General features: G+C 39.8%; 1 protein-coding gene across 1 annotated transcript in view; it reads left to right on the top strand.

Moving 5' to 3' along the window:
- Positions 1-22,378, top strand: part of CFAP58 (cilia and flagella associated protein 58) — a 110,138-nt gene that overhangs the window by 15,230 nt on the left and 72,530 nt on the right. Inside the window, exons 5-9 of the mRNA XM_061403390.1 lie at positions 438-632; positions 2,634-2,771; positions 7,384-7,543; positions 11,993-12,075; positions 15,936-16,127. Of these exons, the coding sequence (XP_061259374.1) occupies positions 438-632; positions 2,634-2,771; positions 7,384-7,543; positions 11,993-12,075; positions 15,936-16,127 (768 nt within the window). The remainder of the gene's footprint in view (positions 1-437; positions 633-2,633; positions 2,772-7,383; positions 7,544-11,992; positions 12,076-15,935; positions 16,128-22,378) is intronic.

The raw sequence follows: 22,378 nt of genomic DNA on the forward strand, positions 1-22,378 counted from the left end.
ACAGAACCTGGCCATCATGATAAAACTATACGGTACTGTGTTTAGCAATATCCAGGACTCATGGAAAACACATTTGCATATTTAGGGTAGCTGGCTACATTTTACTTTGTTTCTATCGATGGAGAGTTGGATGAATTCTTTCCATGTTTGACCTCCCTAGAACTCTGGGCTTCCATATTTAACTGGACTTCATACCTTTCTTTGTAGATTTGTTCCCACCATCAGGGTATACATTTGGTGCCGAGGCTCTGAAAAACAATACAGAATATTCTTGAAAAGTTTGAACAGTGGGGTTCAAAGATGACTCTCCTACAGGAGAAATACTACTAAAATATCACTGCCCTGAAAATATCCGAGAGAGGGAGAAGCTCAGCTTGTTGACACTCATCCTAGAGAGGGGCTCATCTCTTCCCCGCCTGTCCTTTCTATGCCCGTAGTTCCAACAAGAAATCCAGCAACGTCAGAATGAAGCTTCACGGGAGACCCGGAAGAAAGAAAAACTAGAGAAGGAGCTCAGGCAGATTCAGATGGACATGGACAGCAGGCAGACGGAAATCAGGGCGCTGCAGCAGTACGTGCAGAAGAGCAAGGAGGAGCTTCAGAGGCTGGAGCAGCAGCTGAAAGAGCAGAAGGTGGGCTGGGCAGGGCTGCGCCGTGGGGTCTGGCCAAAGGTGATTCTTGAATTTCCTCTGGAAAGCAGCAAATCCCTTCACTATGGATGTTGATGGATGTTGGTAACACAGCACGTAGCGCTGTGTTTGGTCTTCGAATGACTCTGATGGTAGAGATGTCCTCCCCTGTCCTATGCCCTCTCCTCCCCCCCCACCCCATACTCCAACAGGTTAATCTCTTTTTACCATTTTACTGATGTATAACGTAACACATAGAAAAGTGTATAAGTCACAGGTGTACAGCTTGATAAATTTTCTGCCCTTGAACACATCTTGGTCACCTGTATCCAGCCTGGGAGAAACAGCACTGCAAGAGCCTCCTCGTTTTGCGCCCCCTCCCAATCACCCCCTCCCACAAAGGTCAGCTCTCTTCCGAGTTCTGAGCAGACATTAGTGTTGCCTGCTTCTGTACTTTACGGAAAGGAAATCATACAGGAAGTACTCTTTTGGTGTCTAATGTCTTTCTCCTCATATTGTGTTTGTGAGACTCATTTATGTTATTGTCACAGTTACAGAACCACACTGTCTAATGTGGTAGCTAACCACATATGGCTATTTACATGTAAATTATTTAAAATCAAATCAAATAAAAAATTCGGTTCCTCAGTCGCACCATTTCAAGTGCTCACAGCCACATGGGACTAGTAGATACGCAGAAAAGAGAACATTTAGTTCATTGCAGAAAGTTCTATTGGACAGAGCATTCCAGCCTGTAAATATAACATGATTTATTTTTAACATGCTTATTTTTAAGTTTCAAGTCTGGAAAACCACACACAGTATGCGTTCTAAATATGATAGTTTTCTAATATTTCCTCTCTAGTAACAGTTTAAGGTAACATAAATACTAATCTGTCTTTTCTAATTTCTTAAAGAACCAATTCATGTAATTTAAAAAAGTCATTTCTTCAAAGTATGTCCTTTTCAGAATTTTCCAAACTATTTTTCAAGCCGTCCAGCATTTTTCTACTTAAAAAATTAGATATTAGAGCACATTCATTTGTCAGTTGCTTTATTAATTTTATGTAAAGCCAGAAATCAAGTAGATAATATATGATGTGCAATATACATGAGAAAAATATGAGGCTTTCTTTGAGCATGAAAACCTTTCTTTGAGAGGTTTTTGGTCATCATAAAACAATAGTCAGGACCCATGGAAAAGCTTATTTAGTCCTTATTGATGGGAAGTTGGATGGATTCTTTCTGTGTTTAACTTTTGCTTGAATGGAAGTTATTGGAATAAGTGTTTTCTAAACTATCTTCTCCCCCTTTCCCCCCCTTTAACCTTTTTGATATCCCTTCATCTCCCCAGTATTTTCCCAATAGAAATGACCTCCCAAAATATGTGTGTTTATAAATATGTATTTATGAAACCATATCTTCTTAGGATAGTCAAAGTAAGGAAGAGGAAAATCAAACTGACTCTGAAGTCAGGCAGTTATAAATCATTCCACTACTGTTCTACAGTTTTGACTTAAGTTGGATTAAGGAGAATTGTCTCTTGTGTTGGTGTTTAGTGAAAGGTTCTGTTCACGAAAGTATACGCATGTTAATGCAGGATTTGCTTCTGAAGATGTAGCTTCTGAGCCCCATAGCCGATAAAGCCTGCTTGAATCTCTAGCTCATTTGCAATGATTATAGCGATTGTTGCATATGCGAAGCCTGCCAAATGGCAAACAGGCATTAAAATATTTATCCACCACCTGTGAACAAGGCTTCCCAAGGCTCCCAGAAAAAAAAGTTATGCTCTCTGTGTTATTCATTAGAAGGCATCATTTCCCTCAGCCATTTAACAGTCATCATATTTGAGTGCATTTGTGCTTTCACTGGGGAGCGAGAACCATTTCTGCAAAGATGAAAAAATGGGTGGTTGCCTTGCCTGTCCCAGGAAGTCTGCCTGGCCTCCTGTGTGGCTATGCAGCCCCTGTAAAAGCATTAACCAGCTTGTTCTGCATCTTTCAGATACTCAACGAGAGAGCCGCAAAGGAGCTGGAGCAGTTTCAGATGAGAAATGCTAAACTTCAGCAAGAGAACGAACAGCACAGTTTGGTTTGTGAGCAGCTATCCCAAGAAAACCAGCAGAAGGCGTTGGAGCTCAAAGTAAACACGGAGTGACATATCTGTTCCTTTGGCGTGCCCTTTTTCATTCCCTAGTAGTGTAAATGCAGGTTGATCTGTGCTGTTGGGAGCCCTTGGTTGCATAACCTGCATTAGCCTTGGTCCATCAGAGGCAGGTGCAAACCTACAGTGATTGCTTGATGCCCAGAAGCAGTTTAATATAATAGCGTCCATTCTTATAACACTGCAAAGCTGATTCTTGGTCATATGATTATGCAGATATTTTCCAAAGCGAGCTCAGATGTTCATCTCTGTAGTTCAGCCTTGCAAGTAACCAGCAGCCCAGAGCTAGAAACCATTTACACATGTGAGTGACAAAGAAGTCAGATTATATTTCACTGCTTGTATGGAAGGGGAGGGGTGGGGGATGGACTGGTACTGTTTGGTGTCTACTCTTAGGACTGCAGAATCATGATTTTCACTTCTGTCTAGTGTAAATTTCAAGAATGGTCTCCCTTCACTGAAGAGTGCTTGCAAATTAACTTTGGATAACCGTTTTATACTTGGATACATATTGTCTGCCTACATGCTTAGCAGAGTGGCTTTATGTTTATCAGCAGTTCTGAAAAATCCATAAACCTTATTCTAGTATTGTTAGAATACTGGGCAATGACTAATCACAAAAATACATTGATTTGAGTAGTAAATCTTAACAGTTTTTGTGTCACAGCCCCTTTTGGGAATCTGATAAAAGCATGTGTGTGCATGCATACACACATACATACATACACACACTTACTAATATTTGTACATCTTATATATTATTTTGCATGCAGTCTTAGAAATTTTTCTGAAGTATCACTAGGAGGCCTAGATGAATAACTAGTGAATTAGAACATTTTTTTTTTTAATTGAAAGGGATCTTAGATGAACTAATTTGGACCCCACAGGATCTGAGGCTGAGGAACATTTAAGCAGTCCAGAAAGGCTTGACTCACTGTTCTTTATGAGAATGCTCCACGTTAAAGCAGAAATGAAATGACTACTGAAGGCAAAATAATGTATTAGCCCCTAAGGTGAAATTAAAAATACTTAAGTCAATAATTCTCTCCTTTGGTAATGTGCATGAGGCACCTTGAAAAATGGAGTATTTTGTTTTCAGATCCTAAACCTCTGGGATTCTGTTTCTAGCAGTGCTCTGAGCATAACATGCCCAGCTAAGTTCAGTCTCTTCATTATCAAAACTGAGGATAATTGCCACTCTTTATTTGCAGAAAATCAACTAGTTTCTGAGAATGGCAAATTTTTAAAAAAATTCATAAAACTTGAAGTCCAGAGACAAAAATCTGGTGCTTTACTTTGCTAGAATTGTCATGTTGATACCTTTTGATATCATGTACACTTGCTCATGAATGCCACCCTGTCCTGTCCACACGGACAGTCATAGACTAACGTACTCTGCAGAAGTAGCTATTTTTCTGGAATTATCTTGGTTTTTTATGATCCAACAGATGTTGACAATTTGATCTCTGGTTCCTCTGCCTTTTCTAAATCCAGCTTGTACATTTGGAAGTTCTCAATTCACATACTGTTGAAGCCTAGTTTGAAGGATTTTGAGCATTACTTTACTAGCATGTGAAATGAGTACAATTGTGCGGTAGTTTGAGCATTCTTTGGCATTACCTTTCTTTGGGATTGGAATGAAAACTGACCTTTTCCAGTCCTGTGGCCACTGCTGAGTTTTCCAAATTTGCTGGCATATTGAGTGTAGTACTTTCACAGCATCATCTTTTAGGATTTGAAATAGCTCAACTGGAATTCTATTGTCTCCACTAGCTTTGTTCGTAGTGAGGCTTCCTAAGGCCCACTTGACTTCATACTCTAGGCTGTCTGGTTCTAGGTGAGTGATCATACCATCGTGATTATCTGGGTTGTGAAGATGTTTTTTGTGTAGTTCTTCTGTGTGTTCTTGCCACCTCTTCTTAATATCTTCTGCTTCTGTTAGGTCCATACCCTATGTGCTTTATTGTGTCCATCTTTGCATGAAATATTTCCTTGGTATCTCTAATTTTCTTGAAGAGATCTCTAGTCTTTCCCATTCTATCATTTTCCTCTATTTCTTTGAAATTGTTTACTTAAAAAGACTTTCTTATCCTCTTTACTGTTCTTTGGAATTCTGTATTCAGGGTGTATCTTTCCTTTTCTCCTTTGTCTTTCATTTCTCTTCTTTTCACAGCTATTTGTAAGGCCCCCTCAGACAACCATTTTGCCTTTTTGCATTGCTTTTTCTTGGGGATGGTGTTGATCTCCGCCTCCTGTGCTGTGTTACAAACCTCTGTCCATAGTTCTACAGGCACTCTGTCTATCAGGTCTAATTCCTTGAATCTATTTCTCACTTCCACTGTACAATCATAAGGGATTTGATTTAGATCATACCCGAATGGCCTAGTGGTTTCCCCTACTTTCTTCAATTTAAGTCTGAATTTTGTGGCTCATGAGCTGAGCCACAGTCAGCTCCTGGTTTTGTTTTTGCTGACTGTATAGAGCTTCTCCATCTTTGGCTACAAAGAATATAATCGGTCTGATTTTGGTATTTACCATCTGGTGATGTCCATGTGTAGAGTTGTCTTGGGTTGTTGGAAGAGAGTGTTTGCTATGACCAGTGCATTCTCTTGGCAAAACTGTTAGCCTTTGGCCTGCTTCATTCTGTACTCCAAGGCCAAATTTGCCTGTTACTCCAGGTATCTCTTGACTTCCTACTTTTGCATTCCAGTACCCTATGATGAAGAGGACATCTTTTTATTGGTGTTAGTTCTAGAAGGTCTTGTAGGTCTTCATATAATTGTTCAACTTCAGCTTCTTTGGCATTAGTGGTTAGGGCATAGGCTTGGATTCCTGTGATGTTGAATGGTTGCTTTGGAAAGGAACCGAGATCGTCCTGTTGTTTTTGAGACTGCACTCAAGTGCTGCATTTTGGACTCTTTTGTTGACTATGATGGCTACTCCATTTCTTCTAAGGGATTTTTGCCTACAGTAGTAGATATAATGATCATCTGAATCAAATTGCCAAAATTCTTTGGATCACAGAAAAAGCACAAGAATTCCAGAAAAACATCTACTTCTGTTTCATTGATTATGCTAAAGCCTTTGACTATATGGATCACAACAAACTGTGGAAAATTCTTAAAGACATCTGCTTCCTGAGAAACCTGTATGCAGGTCAAGAAACAACAGTTAGAACCAGACATGGAACAATGGACCGATTCCAATTGGAAAAGGATTACGTTAAGGCTGTATATTGTCACCCTGCTTATTTAACTTATATGCAGAGTACATCATACAAAATGCCAGGCTGAATGAAGCACAAGCTGGAATCAAGATTGCCGGGAGAAATATCAATAACCTCAGATATGCAGATGACACCACCCTTATGGCAGAAAGTGAAGATGAACTAAAGAGCCTCTTGATGAAGGTTAAAGAGGAGAGTGAAAAAGCTGGCTTAAAACTCAACATTCGAAAAATGAAGATCATGGCATCTGGTCCCATCACTTCATGGCAATAGATGGGGGAACGATGGAAACAGTGACAGACTATTTTCTTGGGCTCCAAAATCACTGCAGATGGTGACTGCAGCCATGAAATTAAAAGACGCTTGCTCCTTGGAAGAAAAGCTATGATAGACCTAGACAGTGTATTAAAAAGCAGAGACATTACTTTGCTAACAAAGGTCCATCTAGTCAAAGCTATGGTTTTTCCAGCAGTCAGGTAAGGATGTGAGAGCTGGACAATAAAAAAGGCTGAGTGCTGAAGAATTCATGCTTTCAGAGTGTGATGGTGAAGACTCCTTTGGAGATCAAGGAGATCAAACCAGTCAATCTTAAAGAAAATCAACCCTGAATACTCATTGGAAGGACTGATACTGAAGCTGAAGCTCCAATACTTCGCCAAGTATTCACCTGATGCGAAGAGCTGACTCATTGGAAAATACCCTGATGCTGGGAAAGATGGAAGGCTAGAGAAGGGGACGACAGAGGTTGAGATGGTTGGATGGCATCACTGACTCAATGGGCATGAGTTTGAGCAAACCCTGGGAAATAGTGAAGGATAGGGAAGCCTGGCATGCTGCAGTCCATGAGGCTGCAAAGTGTCAGACATGACTGAGCTACTGAACAGCAAGACTAATGTACTCGAGGAAGGGGACAGTGACTTTTCTATTGTATGTAGTTGTTCCACAGTGGCAATGTGGATCCAAAAGACTCAATATTTTACAGCATGTTAATAACCTACAAGAGAGATCACTTTGTGAGTCTGAAAGCTGGTAATCAATACAACATTTGTACACAAATTTCACACCTTTATGATACATACAGCTCGGCATTCTTATATTATTTGATTCAACGATTCAATGGTATCTTGAGACATCAGGTGTTTTTTTCATTGTTTTTAGCTCATTTAACCATATATTTTATTCAGAGACTAGAGTTTTTCAATTTCTCTCAAAAACTACACAGTGTGTGTTTTGATTTAATCCCACAGAATAATTCTGCACTGACCTAGAAAGAATGTTCTTCTATTGATTCTGAGTTTACCATCATCCAGTCACCGGTCCTTTACTGACCAAGTATCCCTGGTAATCCTCTCTCACTAATTACAGGCCAAAGAGGAAGAAGTCCATCAGATGCGCCTTGACATTGGGAAGCTCAACAAAATCAGAGAACAAATCCATAAGAAATTGCACCAGATTGAAGATCAAAAGGGAGAGGTGGAACAGCACAAGGAAACCCTGAAAAATCAGATCTTGGGACTAGAGAGAGGTAAACCAAGAATCATTTTGTGTTTTGTTTTTATTAGATTATAAGCAATTTCATTGGTGACTTATGTCTTTTGACAACTCCACTCGTATAAGCACAAACCATGCGGAATGAATTCAGTGAAGCAACATTGAAACTAGCAATTAGATAATATGGAGGAGACATCATTTTGTATACCTTGAACTTTCTTACCTTAAAAAACTCTTCAACGGATTATATTGAGCCCAAAGTATTGCTCAGTATTTGTCAATGAAGTAAGTAACAGCAGGAGACATGAGACACTGTTTTGCTCCCTGGGTTGGGAAGATCCCCTGCACGAGCAAATGGCAACACACTTCAGTATTCTTCCCTGGAGAATCCCGTGGACAGAGGAGCCTGGCCGGCTATGGTCCATAGGGTCACAAAGAGTCAGACACTACTGAAGTGACTTAGCACACACGTATACTCTTAAGTCTGGGTTCTACATGATCTTTCCTTAAGTTTTCTTTTTCACAGAAGATGCAGGAGAAATTAAACTTGAATATTCCCCATGAGCAGTATATGAGACAATAGTGTACCCGGAATCAGCAAGACAAAAATAAATGGCTTCCAACTCCTTTCCCCTTACCATATGGCAAATCCCTATTCTACCCAACTATCACTGTGACCTGTGGAGGGAAAATTTAAGTGCCACAGGAGGCCAGGTAGTATAGAAACGTTGTTAAGGATACAGACTCTGAAGATGTGCCTCGGTTCAGATCCCACCTCCTTCTCATTTAGCTTTTGGGGATAAAATGGCTAATATCGAAAGGACAGTGCCTGGCATGTAGTAAGTGCTTACTAAATGTCATCTATTATTATCCAGATATATTACTGCTTATAAAAGTAATGAGAGAATGCTATCCCCTCCTGAAGAAGAATATAATTAAAAATATGGCGTATACTAGTTAAATATGGTGTGGTAGAAACAGCTCAGAGACTTGGAGACAGAGGGATCGGGATTTGACTTCCGACTGCACCAGAAAATGTGAGGCAGGAACACCTCACTGAACTCAGCCGTAACTCACTGACTGAGATGACATACCCAGAAGCATAAACATGTACATTGCCTCCCTAAAAGTTAAGTAAAATCTAGATCTCTAGATAAGATTATTAGAAATATTTGTCACTAAAGTCTTTGAGAAGTGCCAATACATTTCCTTCTAAGACATCAGAAACAATCTTTTACTGAGGCACAGTTGCAGTTGATATTGGTCATTTCTCCATTTATGTACTCGTTCAATAAACTGAGTCCAGGCTGTGAGGAGGCATTATGTTAGGCATTGGGTGCCTGGAGGTTCCTGCCCTCAGGATGCTTACAGTGTAGCATGAGTTTATAATCTAGTATCTTCAATGACAGATACACACACACAAAGGTAGAACTGGTAGAGCACATTTTGTAATTGGCTTGGTGAATTTCAAAAGCATTCCCATATTAAAACTTCTGTATTTTTGCAGACAATAGTTTTTAGCTGCCTGCAGAAAAAATTTCCCCATTAAGTATTGACCGCAGTTCTTCATTCTTAAATCATGTTTAAAGAAGTCATCGTGCTCTCTCTTCTGGTTATTTTGTGGATCTCGTTAGCATCATTATTTCTTCTTAGGGAGCACTTCCTTTTGATGTGTCCTATCAGACAGGGATATTGCACATAATGGTTAGGAGCACGAGGCCCCCATATGTTATGATTTCCTGCCACAAAATCCAAGAAGCGAACTGAAAAATTGCCAGAACTAACAGGAGTTCAACAGGGTGGCAGGTTATAAAAGAAATATATAGATATCAATGGCTTTCTTTCCTACAAAGAATCAGTTACAGTGTATGATGGAAGACCCCCCTTTCACAATAGCAACTAAAGTAATAAAATATCTATGAATAAAGTTACCAAAATATCTGTAAGGCCTATATATATAAAACACTACAGAATTCTTTTGAGGGGTATAAAAAGGAAGACTTGAAAAATGGACCAATACACCAAGTTCCTGGATGAGAAAACTCAATATGGTATAGATATAAATCTGTCCAAATTAATCTGCACATTTAATATCTCCAATAAAAATTTCAGAGAGTTATGTTGCTTGGGACTTGAAAACTGATTCTAGGGTTCCTCCAGAAGAATAAACAGGTGACAATAGCCATAAAATTCTGGAAAAGAAGAGTGAGAAGGGAGCATTAGCCTTTACCAGGTGTTTAAATGTATTATAAAGCTTTAGTAATCAAATAGTTTAGTGAAAATGTGTGAATAAACAGATCAATGGAAAGGATTGGAAAGGCTACAAAAAGACCCGTGATTATCATCTAAGATAAAGGTGTTGTTTCATACCAATGTGCAGTATGGATTATTAAGAAAATGACAGTAAGATAATAAACTACTTTTTTGGAAAAAAAGTTAAGGTCAAATGTAGGAACAGTAAAGCCAAGATGGAGAGATTTAATGAAATTAAATGTTAATAACCTACAGGAGAGATCACTTTGTGAGTCTGAAAGTTGGTAATCAATACAACATTTGTACACAAATTTCACACATTTATGATGCATACAGCTCGGCATTCTTATATTATTTGATTCAACCGTTCAATGGTATCTTGAGACATCAGGTGTCTTTTTCATTGTTTTTAGCTCATTTAACCATATATTTTATTCAGAGACTAGAATTTTTCAATTTCTCTCAAAAACTACACAGTGTTGTTGTTTTTTGTTGTTGTTGTTGTTTTTTAGTGACAAAAGACTCTATTGCTGTTTAGTTGCTAAGTTGTGCCGGACTCTTTTGTGACTCCATGGACTGTAGCCTGCAAGGCTCCTCTGTCCATGGGATTTCTCAGGCAAGAATACTGGAGTGGGTTGCCATTTCCTTCTCCAAGGGATCCTCTTGACCCAGGGATTGAGCCTGTGTCTCCTGCATTGGTGGTAGATTCTTTACCACTGAGCCACCAGAGAAGCCCCCAAAGACTCTGTATAAGAAGACAAATTGACTAAAACATTGCCGAAGAGTTAGTATCGTCATTATTAATATATATATAAGGTGCTCTTTCGAATTCACAAAAAGGTAAATAATTCATGAGAAAAATGGGCAGAGAGTTAGTGTGGACAGTTTGAAAACCAGAAAACAAATAATTGATTGTGAAACATGAGAAAGTAGTCGACCTCACTACCAATCAAAGATATGTGAATTAAATATAGACGTACTGGTTTAGGAAAAGCTATCAGGTTGTCAAAGATCAAGGAGAATGGTAATAACTGTTCTAGTTTGGGTATGGATTTAAACTGCTATTAATTTTTGGAGAGAAATTCGGCAGCTGGAGAAAAAGGTCTTTAAAAAGAAAATCACTTTTGGTTCAAGGACTTCCTCTCCTAGATGACCAAATGAGCAGGAACTTTCATAAGATTATTGCTTGTAATTGCAAAACAAAAAAATAAAAAGAAGCAATTTAAGTGTTAAGATGAGGATTGGCTTAATAAATTAAACATTTTTATACAGTGAAATATGAAGTCTTTAAATGTTCTGATGTAGATACACATTTATATTATAGAGAGGTGTTTATTTATATTGGTTAGTTATAAAAGCAAGTTACAAGACTGTATGTGTGTTATGGCTCCATCTTGGTGTATGTGGTGTATAAATATATTTATATACACATATGTATTTGCATAGGAAAATGTCAGGAAAGAGGCACATCAAAATCTTAAGTAGATTCTGATTTTTTAAAATAAATTTGTTTATTTTAATTGAAGGATAATTGCTTTACAGTATTGTGTTGTGTTGGTTTCTGCCAAATATTAACATGAATCAGCCACAGGTATACATATGTCCTCTCCTAGATTCTGATTTTTAAAAAAAATTTTCCCTTTAGTTTTTGGAATTGTTTATTTTCCAATTTCTTCCTGTGTTTCTAATTACTTGTATAATAAAAAATATTTCAGGAGAGCAAGGACTTTGGGGGCTTTCTTAGCATCAGAGTGGTAAAGAATCTGCCTGCCAGTGAAGGAGACATGGGTTTGATCCCTGGGTCAGGAAGATCCCCTGGAGAAGGAAGTGACAACCTACTCCAGTATTCTTGCCTGGGAAATCCTATGTCTGGAGGAGTCATGTAGCCCTCCAGGCTACAGTCCATGGGGTCACAAAAGAGTCGGACACAACTTAGGGACTAAATAACTAGGACTTTTTGGAGTCAGAAAGACCAAACTCCCAACCCTAGCCCTATCACCTCCTGGCTGCAGACCCTTGGTGTATGAGTCTCTAAGCCTCAGTTTCCATCTCTTTAGTGGGATGGGAAGACTTACCTCACTGAGTTATAATGAAGATCATGTACCACTCAACAGAAAGCAGTTTTATAGCTACAGGTAAATATATAAAGCAGTTTTCATGTCACTGTGGCAGATTCTTTCTTGGCAGGCTCTCTTTATATTTATTATTGTTTTTCTCTCTGGTGATTTAGAGGTGGAGGCCTCAAAGAAACAAGCAGAACTTGATAAGAAAGCAATGGATGAGCTTCTGAGAGAAAGGGACATATTGAATAAGGTGCGTTTGTTACAGTAACACTGGTGAATAAATGTCTTTCTTTAGTGCTGTAATATCTGCCTATAACCGGTTGCAGGGGAAAGAAAACTCTGAGCCAAACAAAAGTAGATTAGAACTAATAATAGTGCTCAATTGTCCTCTACGCAGCTATGCACATCCATGTTCACTGGCTGTGAATTGAAACCACAGTATCACCTGTGAGCACAAAGGCACTTTGAAGAATTATCATATAAACTAGCAGGGGATTTCAGAGAGTCTTGTGGTTTCTGTTCCTATTGCTGGTGTCTTATTTGGCACCTAAGCAGTTGATCAAGATTTCTGATTTTAATATCTATAATTTGCAATTTTGTGCCAATCCAGAAAATACAAGTGAGTTCTAATAAACTTTAACTTTTAGGTGTTTCAAGGATGGCCGGTTGGCCATACCAAGAGTCTCTAACCTTTCCTTCATCTTTTCCCGAGTGCTGGAGGCCTTGGTTTCTGCTTCTGGTGCTTATTCCTCCTAGTCTTTGAGCCCAGTATCGTCCAAAGCTGAGGGAGAGGCTGTGGGGAGCTTGAGGCTTACAGACCCTGCCCCCATGCCCCTTTCCTCTCCCAGCCCCTTCCAGAGGATTACCTCCATTGACAGTCACTCTGAGGAGATTAACTACATTCACAGGTCTAGGGTACGTGTTCCTGCTCAAGAATTCCCTCCAGGGAGAATGAAGCATGAAGCGATGTGCCAGGTGTAGAGTGGGGAGGCTGCTTCCACAGCAGACAGCTTGCTGGCTTTTGGTCAATAGAGCTTCATCTTATCAAAGAAGATACAGCCTATATTCATTCATTTCAATTTTTTATTACTTTAATATTTATTATTTTAATTTTTCTTTAGGTTTCCCAGAAATGAATAATTGTTAACGAAGTAGATTATCCTGTAGTTTAGGGCAGACTAGGGAATCTCAGAAAAGAGTAGAAGATTAAGTATCTTTACATGCTGATCACTCCTTCAGAAAGTCATTAATTTTTTTTTTTGCATAATCCTAGAACTGTGCCTTTATTCCATAAATTTATAAATAACATAAATATATAAATAATATAATATAAATAATAATATAAATACTATTGTTGGAGTTAGATTAAAAAAGTTTTTTTTGTAACATATACAACATTTAATCCATTTATATTTTGTATGTTCTGGTAAACCACCTTTGGATTTTCTGCCACAATAGGACACCTAACACTTTAATTTTACACTTATTTGTTTAATTTGACTACATCAGCTTGGTCTTGAGGGCAGGTACTTTTTTTTTTTTTTTATATGCTGTTTACTCTGAATCCCAATATAGATATGAACTCAGAAGTACAAATTAAAATCATATAAAACTTCAGCACTTCATGCACCACCACTACTTCCAAATGTTTGCATCCTTTCCAAACTGTCACCATTGAAAATTCAAATTTTTTTCAACAAGGCAGGTACTTTTTAAACTTTTTTTGTCTTTCCCAGCCATTGCATCCTTAGTGCCTGACAGTGCGCCTGCTCCTCTGCAGGTGTGCAGTCAACCTTTATTGATAATACATCCTTTCCTCACTGACTTGGAATGCCACCTTCATTCAATGAATGAGTGACATAGTTTTGACAGGCAGCAATATTCATATATTTGGTTCTCTCAGTGTCGTGTTGAAGGGACTTTATCTTTCATAGAGCAAATGTTTAATTCAGTACTTGAAAGTAAAGTTGACCTTTTCCATTTTTCTACGTCATCATCCGACCAAGGTTTCATGTTCTTTTTTTTTTTTTTTTAAACCAATTTATATTCCAGTGGTTTTCAGTCCTGACTGCAGGTCTGTATTGGTTAGAGATTTGGGAAGGGATTACGAAGTGCCTCGTGGAACCCAGGGGGCTTTCCAGGTGGCTCGGTGGTAAGGAACCCGCCTGCCAGTGTAGAAGATGTGGGTTTTATCCCTGGGTTGGGATGATCTCCTGGAGAAGGAAATGGCAACCCTCTCCAGTATTCTTGCCTGGAACATCCCGTGGATAGAGGAACCTGGCAGGCGACAGTCCATGAGTTCACAGAGTCAGACACGACTTAGCAACTAAGCAGCAACACAGAACCTAAGGATACAGCTGGGCCTCAGGAACGATGAAAACCTGGCCTTTCACTCTTGGGATGCACAGAAAGCCCCTCCCTCCACCACTAGACTTCCAGCTGAGTCATGGCTTCATTTCTGTCTTTCAGTGAAATCATCTCTCTCTCTCTGTTTCCCTGTCCAAATGGCAGAAAAAAGCTATCGCCAATAAACAGCTCCTGAGTTTACATCTTCTACTGAGATACAAAAATCTAGAGGTTCTATTTCGGAAGTCTCTGGGTCCATTCAGCTGTGGCTATAGAAGCAGACATGCTGTGATCCATCATGAGCATGGCTGCAGAGTTGCACTGTATTAATTCTGTGTTCCAGAGGAATAACCTGACTTCTTGCGCAGCCAAACCAAGGCACTTCCATTGTAGTAGCATCAGAAACCACCAGGGCAGCTTCCCCCGCCCCCAGAAAATGTAGGTGCCAGAGTCCCATCCCAGATCCACGGATCTCTGGAGTTGGGATGTGAGCATCTGTGTGTTTTTTTTTTTTTTTAAACAACCAGGTTAATTCTTTTTTAATGTAGTAAAATACACAGAAAACAAAATTTGCCAGTAGTGACATTTTATACATTCACAATGTTGTGTAAAACATCATGAATCTACTTCCAGAACATTTCGTCACCCAAAAGGAAACCCTGTACCTGTCAGGCAGTCTCACCCCACTTTCCCCTCCTCCCATCTTTGGGAGTTACTCATCTGCTTCTGTTTTTGTGGATTTGACCATTCTGGATATTTATATAACTGGAGTCATACCATATGTGACTTCTTATGTCTGACACCTTTCACTCAGGATAATACTTCCAAGCTTCAACCATGTTGTACTGTCTACTTCATTCCTTTTTATGGATGAGTAGTATTCCACCGTATGGATATAGCACATTTTGTTTATTTATTCATCCAGTTGATGAACTTTTGGGTTGTTTTCCCCTTTTGGCTTTTATAAATAGAGCTGCTGTGAATGTTCATGTACAAGTTTTTGTTTGAACACGTGTTTCAGTTCTTTTAAGTAGATGGCCAGAAGTGATGTTGTTGGATCATATGTTAATTCTGGCTGTCTGTATTTTTAATAAGAAGGTTTTTATTTTATTTTGTAGTCAAAGCCTGTGGTACATGATTAGGTTCAGCTGTTCTAACTTCACAAGTGAAAGGCTAGCGTTGGAATAGAGATTGGCTTTGGGGTCAGCCAGCCCGGGATTCACATTCCAGCTCTGTCACTCCCCTGTTGGGTGAACTTGTGTTTGCGTGTGTATGTGCTCAGTCATGTCTGTCTCTTTGTGAGCCTATGGACGGTAGCCTACCAGGCTCCTCTGTTCATGGGATTCTCCAGGAAAGAATACTAGAGTGGGTTAACATGCCCTCCTCCAGGGGATGTGCCCAACCCAGGGATCGAATCTGTGTCTCCTGCTCCTCCTGTATTGCAGGCAGATTCTTTACCACTGAGCCACTGGGGAAGCCCATGAACTTGTAGGCAAGTAGCTTATCTTCTCATTCTCAGTTTCCTACCCCTAATATGGGAGCAATATAAGCCCACTTCCTGGGGATGTTGTCTCTCAGTGCCTTTTTATGTGTGTTTATAATGCTCTGTGCAAAATTAACATAACAAGCTCTTAGTAATCTGTAGAAAATATGATTATTTTTATTCATCTCCCAAACAATGCACCTAATTATTTTAGGATTAAGGCAACAAGTAAATTTAACCCAAAACCCACAAACATTTTTCGGTGCTGTCCTTATTTTCAGAATATGCTTAAGGCGGTCAGTGCAACCCAGAAACAGATAGACCTGGTAAAGCTCCATGAACAAGCCAAGAGGAATCTGGAGGAAGAAATCCAAAACTACAAAGAGGAAGCTCAGAAGCAGAGAAAGATCATCTTTCAACTGGAAAAAGAGCGAGATCGGTACATCAATGAAGCCAGTGACCTTACCCAAAAGGTAAGCTAGTCCTCCATGGTATGGGTTGAGCATCAATGCATTATTTCTGATTGCCACACATTGTTGCAAAGACAGATTATTCAGATTGCAGCTTGTGGTTCACATGCTTTAAGATAGTGGGCAATAAGCTCTGCTAGCAAATCAGCTACTGCCCATTTAGAGTAAACAAATGCTGATTAGATATTTGCAGAATGTAAGTTTGGAGGAACACAAATACACGTGATCAGTCCATCCCTAGAAGGACATGTCTTCCTTGTAAAAGATGCCCCGTGATCCTCATACCCCTGGCTGGAAGCCATTGTAAAACAGCATATTCCTCTTACAACTTGATCATGTAAAAAGCTCCACTGATTGATTTACTGACTCTGAGAGGACTAGTTATCAGTTCAGGCACTCATGTTCTCTAGTGTGGCTAAGCTTGTTAGCCTCTATCCGTCAGATTCAGATCAGATCAGGTCAGTCACTCAGTCATGTCCGACTCTTTGCGACCCCATGAATCGCAGCACGCCAGGCCTCCCTGTCCATCACCAACTCCCAGAGTTCACTCAGACTCATGTCCATCGAATCAGTGATGCCATCCAGCCATCTCATCCTCTGTTGTCCCCTTCTCCTCTTGCCCCCAATCCCTCCCAGCATCAGAGTCTTTTCCAATGAGTCACCTCTTCGCATGAGGTGGCCAAAGTACTGGAGTTTCAGCTTTAGCATCATTCCTTCCAAAGAAATCCCAGGGCTGATCTCCTTCAGAATGGACTGGTTGGATCTCCTTGCAGTCCAAGGGACTCTCAAGAGTCTTCTCCAACACCACAGTTCAAAAGCATCAATTCTTCGGTGCTCAGCCTTCTTCACAGTCCAACTCTCACATCCATACATGACCACGGGAAAAACCATAGCCTTGACTAGACAAACCTTTGTTGGCAAAGTAATGTCTCTGCTTTTGAATATGCTATCTAGGTTGGTCATAACTTTCCTTCCAAGGAGTAAGCATCTTTTAATTTCATGGCTGCAGTCACCATCTGTAGTGATTTTGGAGCCCAGAAAAATAAAGTCTGACACTGTTTCCACTGCTTCCCTATCTATTTCCCATGAAGTGATGGGACCGGATGCCATGATCTTTGTTTTCTGAATCCGTCAGATTAAGTTGTAGCAAATAACCCTCAGGTCTCAGTCGTTTATAGCAACAGAGATCTATGTTTTGTTCACATTAATGACCTTTGAGGGTCAGCCACAGCTCTGCTTCACGTCCTCTTCATTGCAGATGGACTCTGTTGGAGTGTGTTGGCCTCTTGCAGAGGGAAAACTGTGTAATAGTGAACCTTTGATATGTTCTCAGAGCTTCTGTTGGCAAAGGAAGGGTAAAGGGTCAGTCCACGTAACTCCCTTTGATCAATATTTCATTGATCAAAGGGAGTTACGTGATCAAGCCTGATATCCCCGGGCAGCAGTGTGATCCTACTAAGGGAGAGGCCTTACCTGGTGAGACAGAGACTACATCTGAACGCATAATCTGTTGTAACCTCCTACGTCTTCCTTCCTGGCAGTCAGTCTCCCGCCACTCCTGGCTGCCATCACACTGTCAGAGTTGTTCAAAATTCCAGTGAAATCTTATTATTACTCCCAGCCTTACAAACCTCAGTCATCTCTCAGCAACCTGGGGCAGTGCTTCCTAACATTCTTTGCATCACAGCATTGTAGAAAATAGCATGTCTACAGTATGTGGGAATGAGGGGGATGAGCCTGTGCAGGGCTGGAGGGGCTCACCCAGGGATGCCACCTGGCCCACCTACGGGTAGAGTGAATCAGTGTTTTGTTACATACCTGTAACCCATGCAGGACACAGCAATTCATATATTCTGACTTCTGCAACAGAGGCTAAGCTCTTTGTTTTATCTGGAAAGCCCTTTCCTCCCCCTTCTCGGAATGAAAAATTCTTATTCATGCTTCAGTACCCAGATCAAATGCTCATGTCTGGGGTCAAACCTATTTTAACTCCTTAGGCAGAGCTAGTCACTTCCTACTTAATGGGTTTGTTGATATCTCTGGAAGAGCTCTTACCATCTTCTAGAGTACTTATTTATTTATACCTTTGTTTGTAGTGAGCTCTTGGGAGCAAGGACTTTCTCTTATTCTTCTCTTCATTTCCAGCACATAGTAAATGCTTGTAAATAGTAGGTACCAAAACTGGGTTTCACAAATAGACAGATGATGAGTGATAAAAAGAAGATTGCTGTCACTGATTTTAAAATAGGCTTGTGTGTTTCTTTCCTTATGAAGGAGAGCTACTGGTACCAAGTTTTGCTGGTAACGGGTTTTCACAATTTCTGATGTTTAACTGCACAAGGTTGCATAATGTCTCACCTAAATAATTTAAGCACAGGTTCTTAAAATATTATTTATCAACTATAATTTTTCTTTCTTACTTAACTCCTGACAGCGTGTATCAGTTGCTACAGCAACTTGTGTCACTTCTGGACATCTTATTAAAAACATGTATGTCTTTTTGACACCTCATATTTCTTTCTTTACTGCCACACACACACACACACACGTACTTCATTCCCACAAACAGAAAGCTCCCTGTCATGTATCCTATTTATAGGAAGTTGAGGAATAATACCAAGGACTGGGGGAAGATGTATGAAACTGATATTTTCATCTCCTTCTAAAGTGGGTTGTTCCAAGTTTATCCTTTTGACCCCACAATTTCTTTTGTAAAAACTGAGTATATGAAGAATAAGAATGCACAGATTTTTATAAAAGAATATTCTTCAAAATAAATTGTGCAAATTTGCCTTGTGCCATTAAAATCACATGTTTGAAAAATATTTTTTAAATGGGGAATATGGTCACAATATGAATCTGATAAGAACAAAATGCAAAATTATTTATATGGTTTGACCTAAATTTTATCTGTCTGCAGACAAAAAGGATTGGGGTCATTATATCATGGGGTGGGTAGTGAAAATTAAATGAGGTAGTGTCGGTAAAGTATTTAGAATGATCTCTGGCACATAGTAAATGCTATGAAACATTTCATAAATAAGCAAGTAAATAATTAATTTGTAGATAAACAGCCCAGAATTTTTGTTTAAAGCGGCATTTGAATGTAGCTATTTTCAGCTTGTTAAATGTCAGTAACAGGAGAAAAGTTTTAATGGCATCAAACACTAAGGTTGACATAAGGCCATGCTGCAATAGAAGAAAAGAGATTGGATGAGAATTTTAAAGCCAGTAGAGGTGAACTGAGGAAAATCCACCTGGCCCTCAATTCACAGTCCCTCGAACTTGCTTGCAGTTGGGAAGGAGAGCGGCAGTGGTGAGCAGGAAATGGGGGGAGATAGGAGAAGATGAGAGAGTAGGCTGGGCTCTTCTGGGAGACAGGACCAGTTCCCAGGGCAGGAATGACCGAGGAAGTGCTAAGCATGGGACCTCCGATGTTCAAGTTTAAGTTCTTTACTTGCTCTGTACCTGCAACAGTGACAGTCTGCATCAACCCTGTGGCTGGATTGTGCTTTGTGGGGGCAGGGACCGGGTGATGAGGGATGTGGGATATGAGGTAACACACCTAGAAAAGGAACCATCTGTGCCAGAGAAAAGTGCCAATCGAGAATCTGGAATTCTATTGAAATAGGAAATCAAAGCCACAGTGAATAGGAGAAATATAATTCCTCTAAGAATTCTTAGAGATACGAGGTATCATGTTGGGCTCCCTAGCACACAAAATGAAGATTATAGATGTTCTGTTGTTGTGGTTAAGAACAGTGTGACCCCGGTAGGATAGAGGACTATCATCTGGGTTATAAGTCCAAGATGACATTACTTCTAAGACAAAACAAAGATAAAGAAAGGAAGTGATGGATAAAATAAGGACCAGTTGTAAAGAGACTAAAACACATGCAAACCTCAAACCAACCCAAAGCAAGCAATGGTAGATTTAAAATCCACATTGAAGTCAGTAAGTTAATAAAGAAAGAACTGATGTGGAAAATGGAATCAGTGAAGTGGAGTGCAAACTTGAGTAGTTCTCTTAGAATGTTCAGTTCAGTTTAGTCACTCAGTTTGTGACTTTGTGACCCCATGGACTGCAGCACGCCAGGCTTTATTGTCCATCACTGACTCCTGGAGCTTGCTCAAACTCATGTCTATCGAGTTGGTAATACCATCCAACCATCTCATCCTCTGTTGTCCCCTTCTCCTCCTGCCTTCAGTCTTTCCCAGCATCAGGGTCTTTTCAAATAAGTCAGTTCTTCGCATCAGGTGGCCAAAGTATTGGAGCTTCAGCTTTAGCATCAGTCCTTCCAATGAACATTCAGGACTGATCTCCTTTAGGATGGACTGGTTGGATCTCTTTGCAGTCCAAGGAACTCTCAAGAGTCTTCTCCAACATCACAGTTCAAAACCATCAGTTCTTCAGTGCTTAGCTTTCTTTATGGTCCAACTTTCACATCCATACATGACTACTGGGAAAACCATAGCTTTGACTAGATGGACCTGTGTCAGCCAAGTAATGTCTCTGCTTTTTAATATGCTGTCTAGGTTGGTCATAGCTTTTCTTCCAAGGTTTTCTTCATACTCTTAGAATATAGGTGGAAACAAAAAACAAAAATGATCAAAGAGTGGATAAGAGATAAGGACAGGGAATAAAAAGCATCGTATAGGTTGCTGGTCTCTGATGGAGGAACTGAGCACCAGATCAAAGATTTAACAGAAAATATTTTCTGGAGATGAAGAAAGAACTGTACATGCAGATTGAACATGTTTCTGGCAAAATCAGTGACTGGAGAAATCTCATAGACTTGCTCTGGGAGAAAGTTGTATGTGTGTGTGTTGTTTAACCAACAAAGATAAAGAAAAGTACCCTCTGAGAGTTAGGTAAGAAGAAAAAGCGGAAGTCTAGTTCCTTTTTTTTTTAACAGGAAAAAGAGTAGAAGGTAATGGATCAACATGTGAAAACTAGGTATTTCTGAGTAGTAGGGATACAGATCATTTTTAATTTACCTCTTGTGTGATTTTTGTGTTCTTCAAATTTTCTGAAATGAATATGTATTACTTTAGTATCCTGATCCAAAGAAAAAATACTAAAAAACCTTGCCCTTCAGTCAAGGACCAATAAAACCTTAGAGGAGCTTTATTTAAAATGTTTTCTAATCCATCTGTACTTGGTTCCCCTCTCTGGCAGGTGAAGAAATCTGATGTTATTACAGTATCTGCGTTTCTGAGTATGCCTCATGCCATTTACAAGTTCCTCAAGGGCAAGTCTTCTTGAGCTCTTTATGTTACTTATTCGTTAAATAGGTATCTAAATATATTTTGAAAGGGTGAACGGAAAGCATAATTAGACAACTGAATCAACCAAAGACTTATTTTTAGGTATCTATATTAAATTCTTCTTCAGTAATCTGTTATCCCATGAGGTCACAAAGTGGACATGACTGAGTGCCTAAACTTTCTTAAACTTATGGGTCTGCTCGCCTTTAAATTCTTTTGAAATAGGTTGCCATGATGGACAATGTTATCTTAACTATCGTTGGCAGTTTTAGCTGGCCTGATCTCCTCTTCCTTCTGGGCTACAAAAACAGTGTCAACATTTGCTTTCTGATTATTTTTATTTAGAAGGAAAAAAAGGTGAAATCTAAGCTGCTGAAAGCCCTACATTACATTTTATTAATTTGACTTGGCATTTGCAAATGAGAAAGAAGATCCCTTTTTGTGCCAGAATTGGATGGCTCAGAATCCCAAGCCTTTCCTTATGTGTTTGTCTCAGTCAACATGTGCCATGATATTACTGCATAATAAACAACCACCAGGTCTCACCGGCATGCAAAAACAAGCACTTCTTTCTCACTCACACACCTACAGTTGACAAGGGTCAGCTGATCTGGGCTGAGCTTGCCTGGGCTTGGCCTGGGGCTGTGGGTTGGGTCCAGATTTTCTCTGTGTGCTTCTCATCCTTCAGGATGTGTACACTGTTCTCATGGAGAATGGAAGGAATGCAAAGGACAGACCCAACCGCGCAAGCACAGTTCATGGGTCTCTACTCGCCTAATGTTCTCTGACATCCCATCAGTTATGGCAAGTCACGTGTCCAGGCCCAGCCTCAACAGCAAGGGCAAGTAGACTCCTCCCATAGAGGTGGTGGGAGCAAATATTCATGGAGCCGTGACAAGCCATGACAAAACTAATAGTGTCTCAGCACTTATTCTTTATAGTTGGACTTTTTTTCTTTTATTATTGGAGTATAATTGCTTTGCCAT

This window comes from Bos javanicus, chromosome 26 (assembly GCF_032452875.1).
Source record: "Bos javanicus breed banteng chromosome 26, ARS-OSU_banteng_1.0, whole genome shotgun sequence".
Lineage (NCBI taxonomy): Eukaryota > Metazoa > Chordata > Mammalia > Artiodactyla > Bovidae > Bos > Bos javanicus.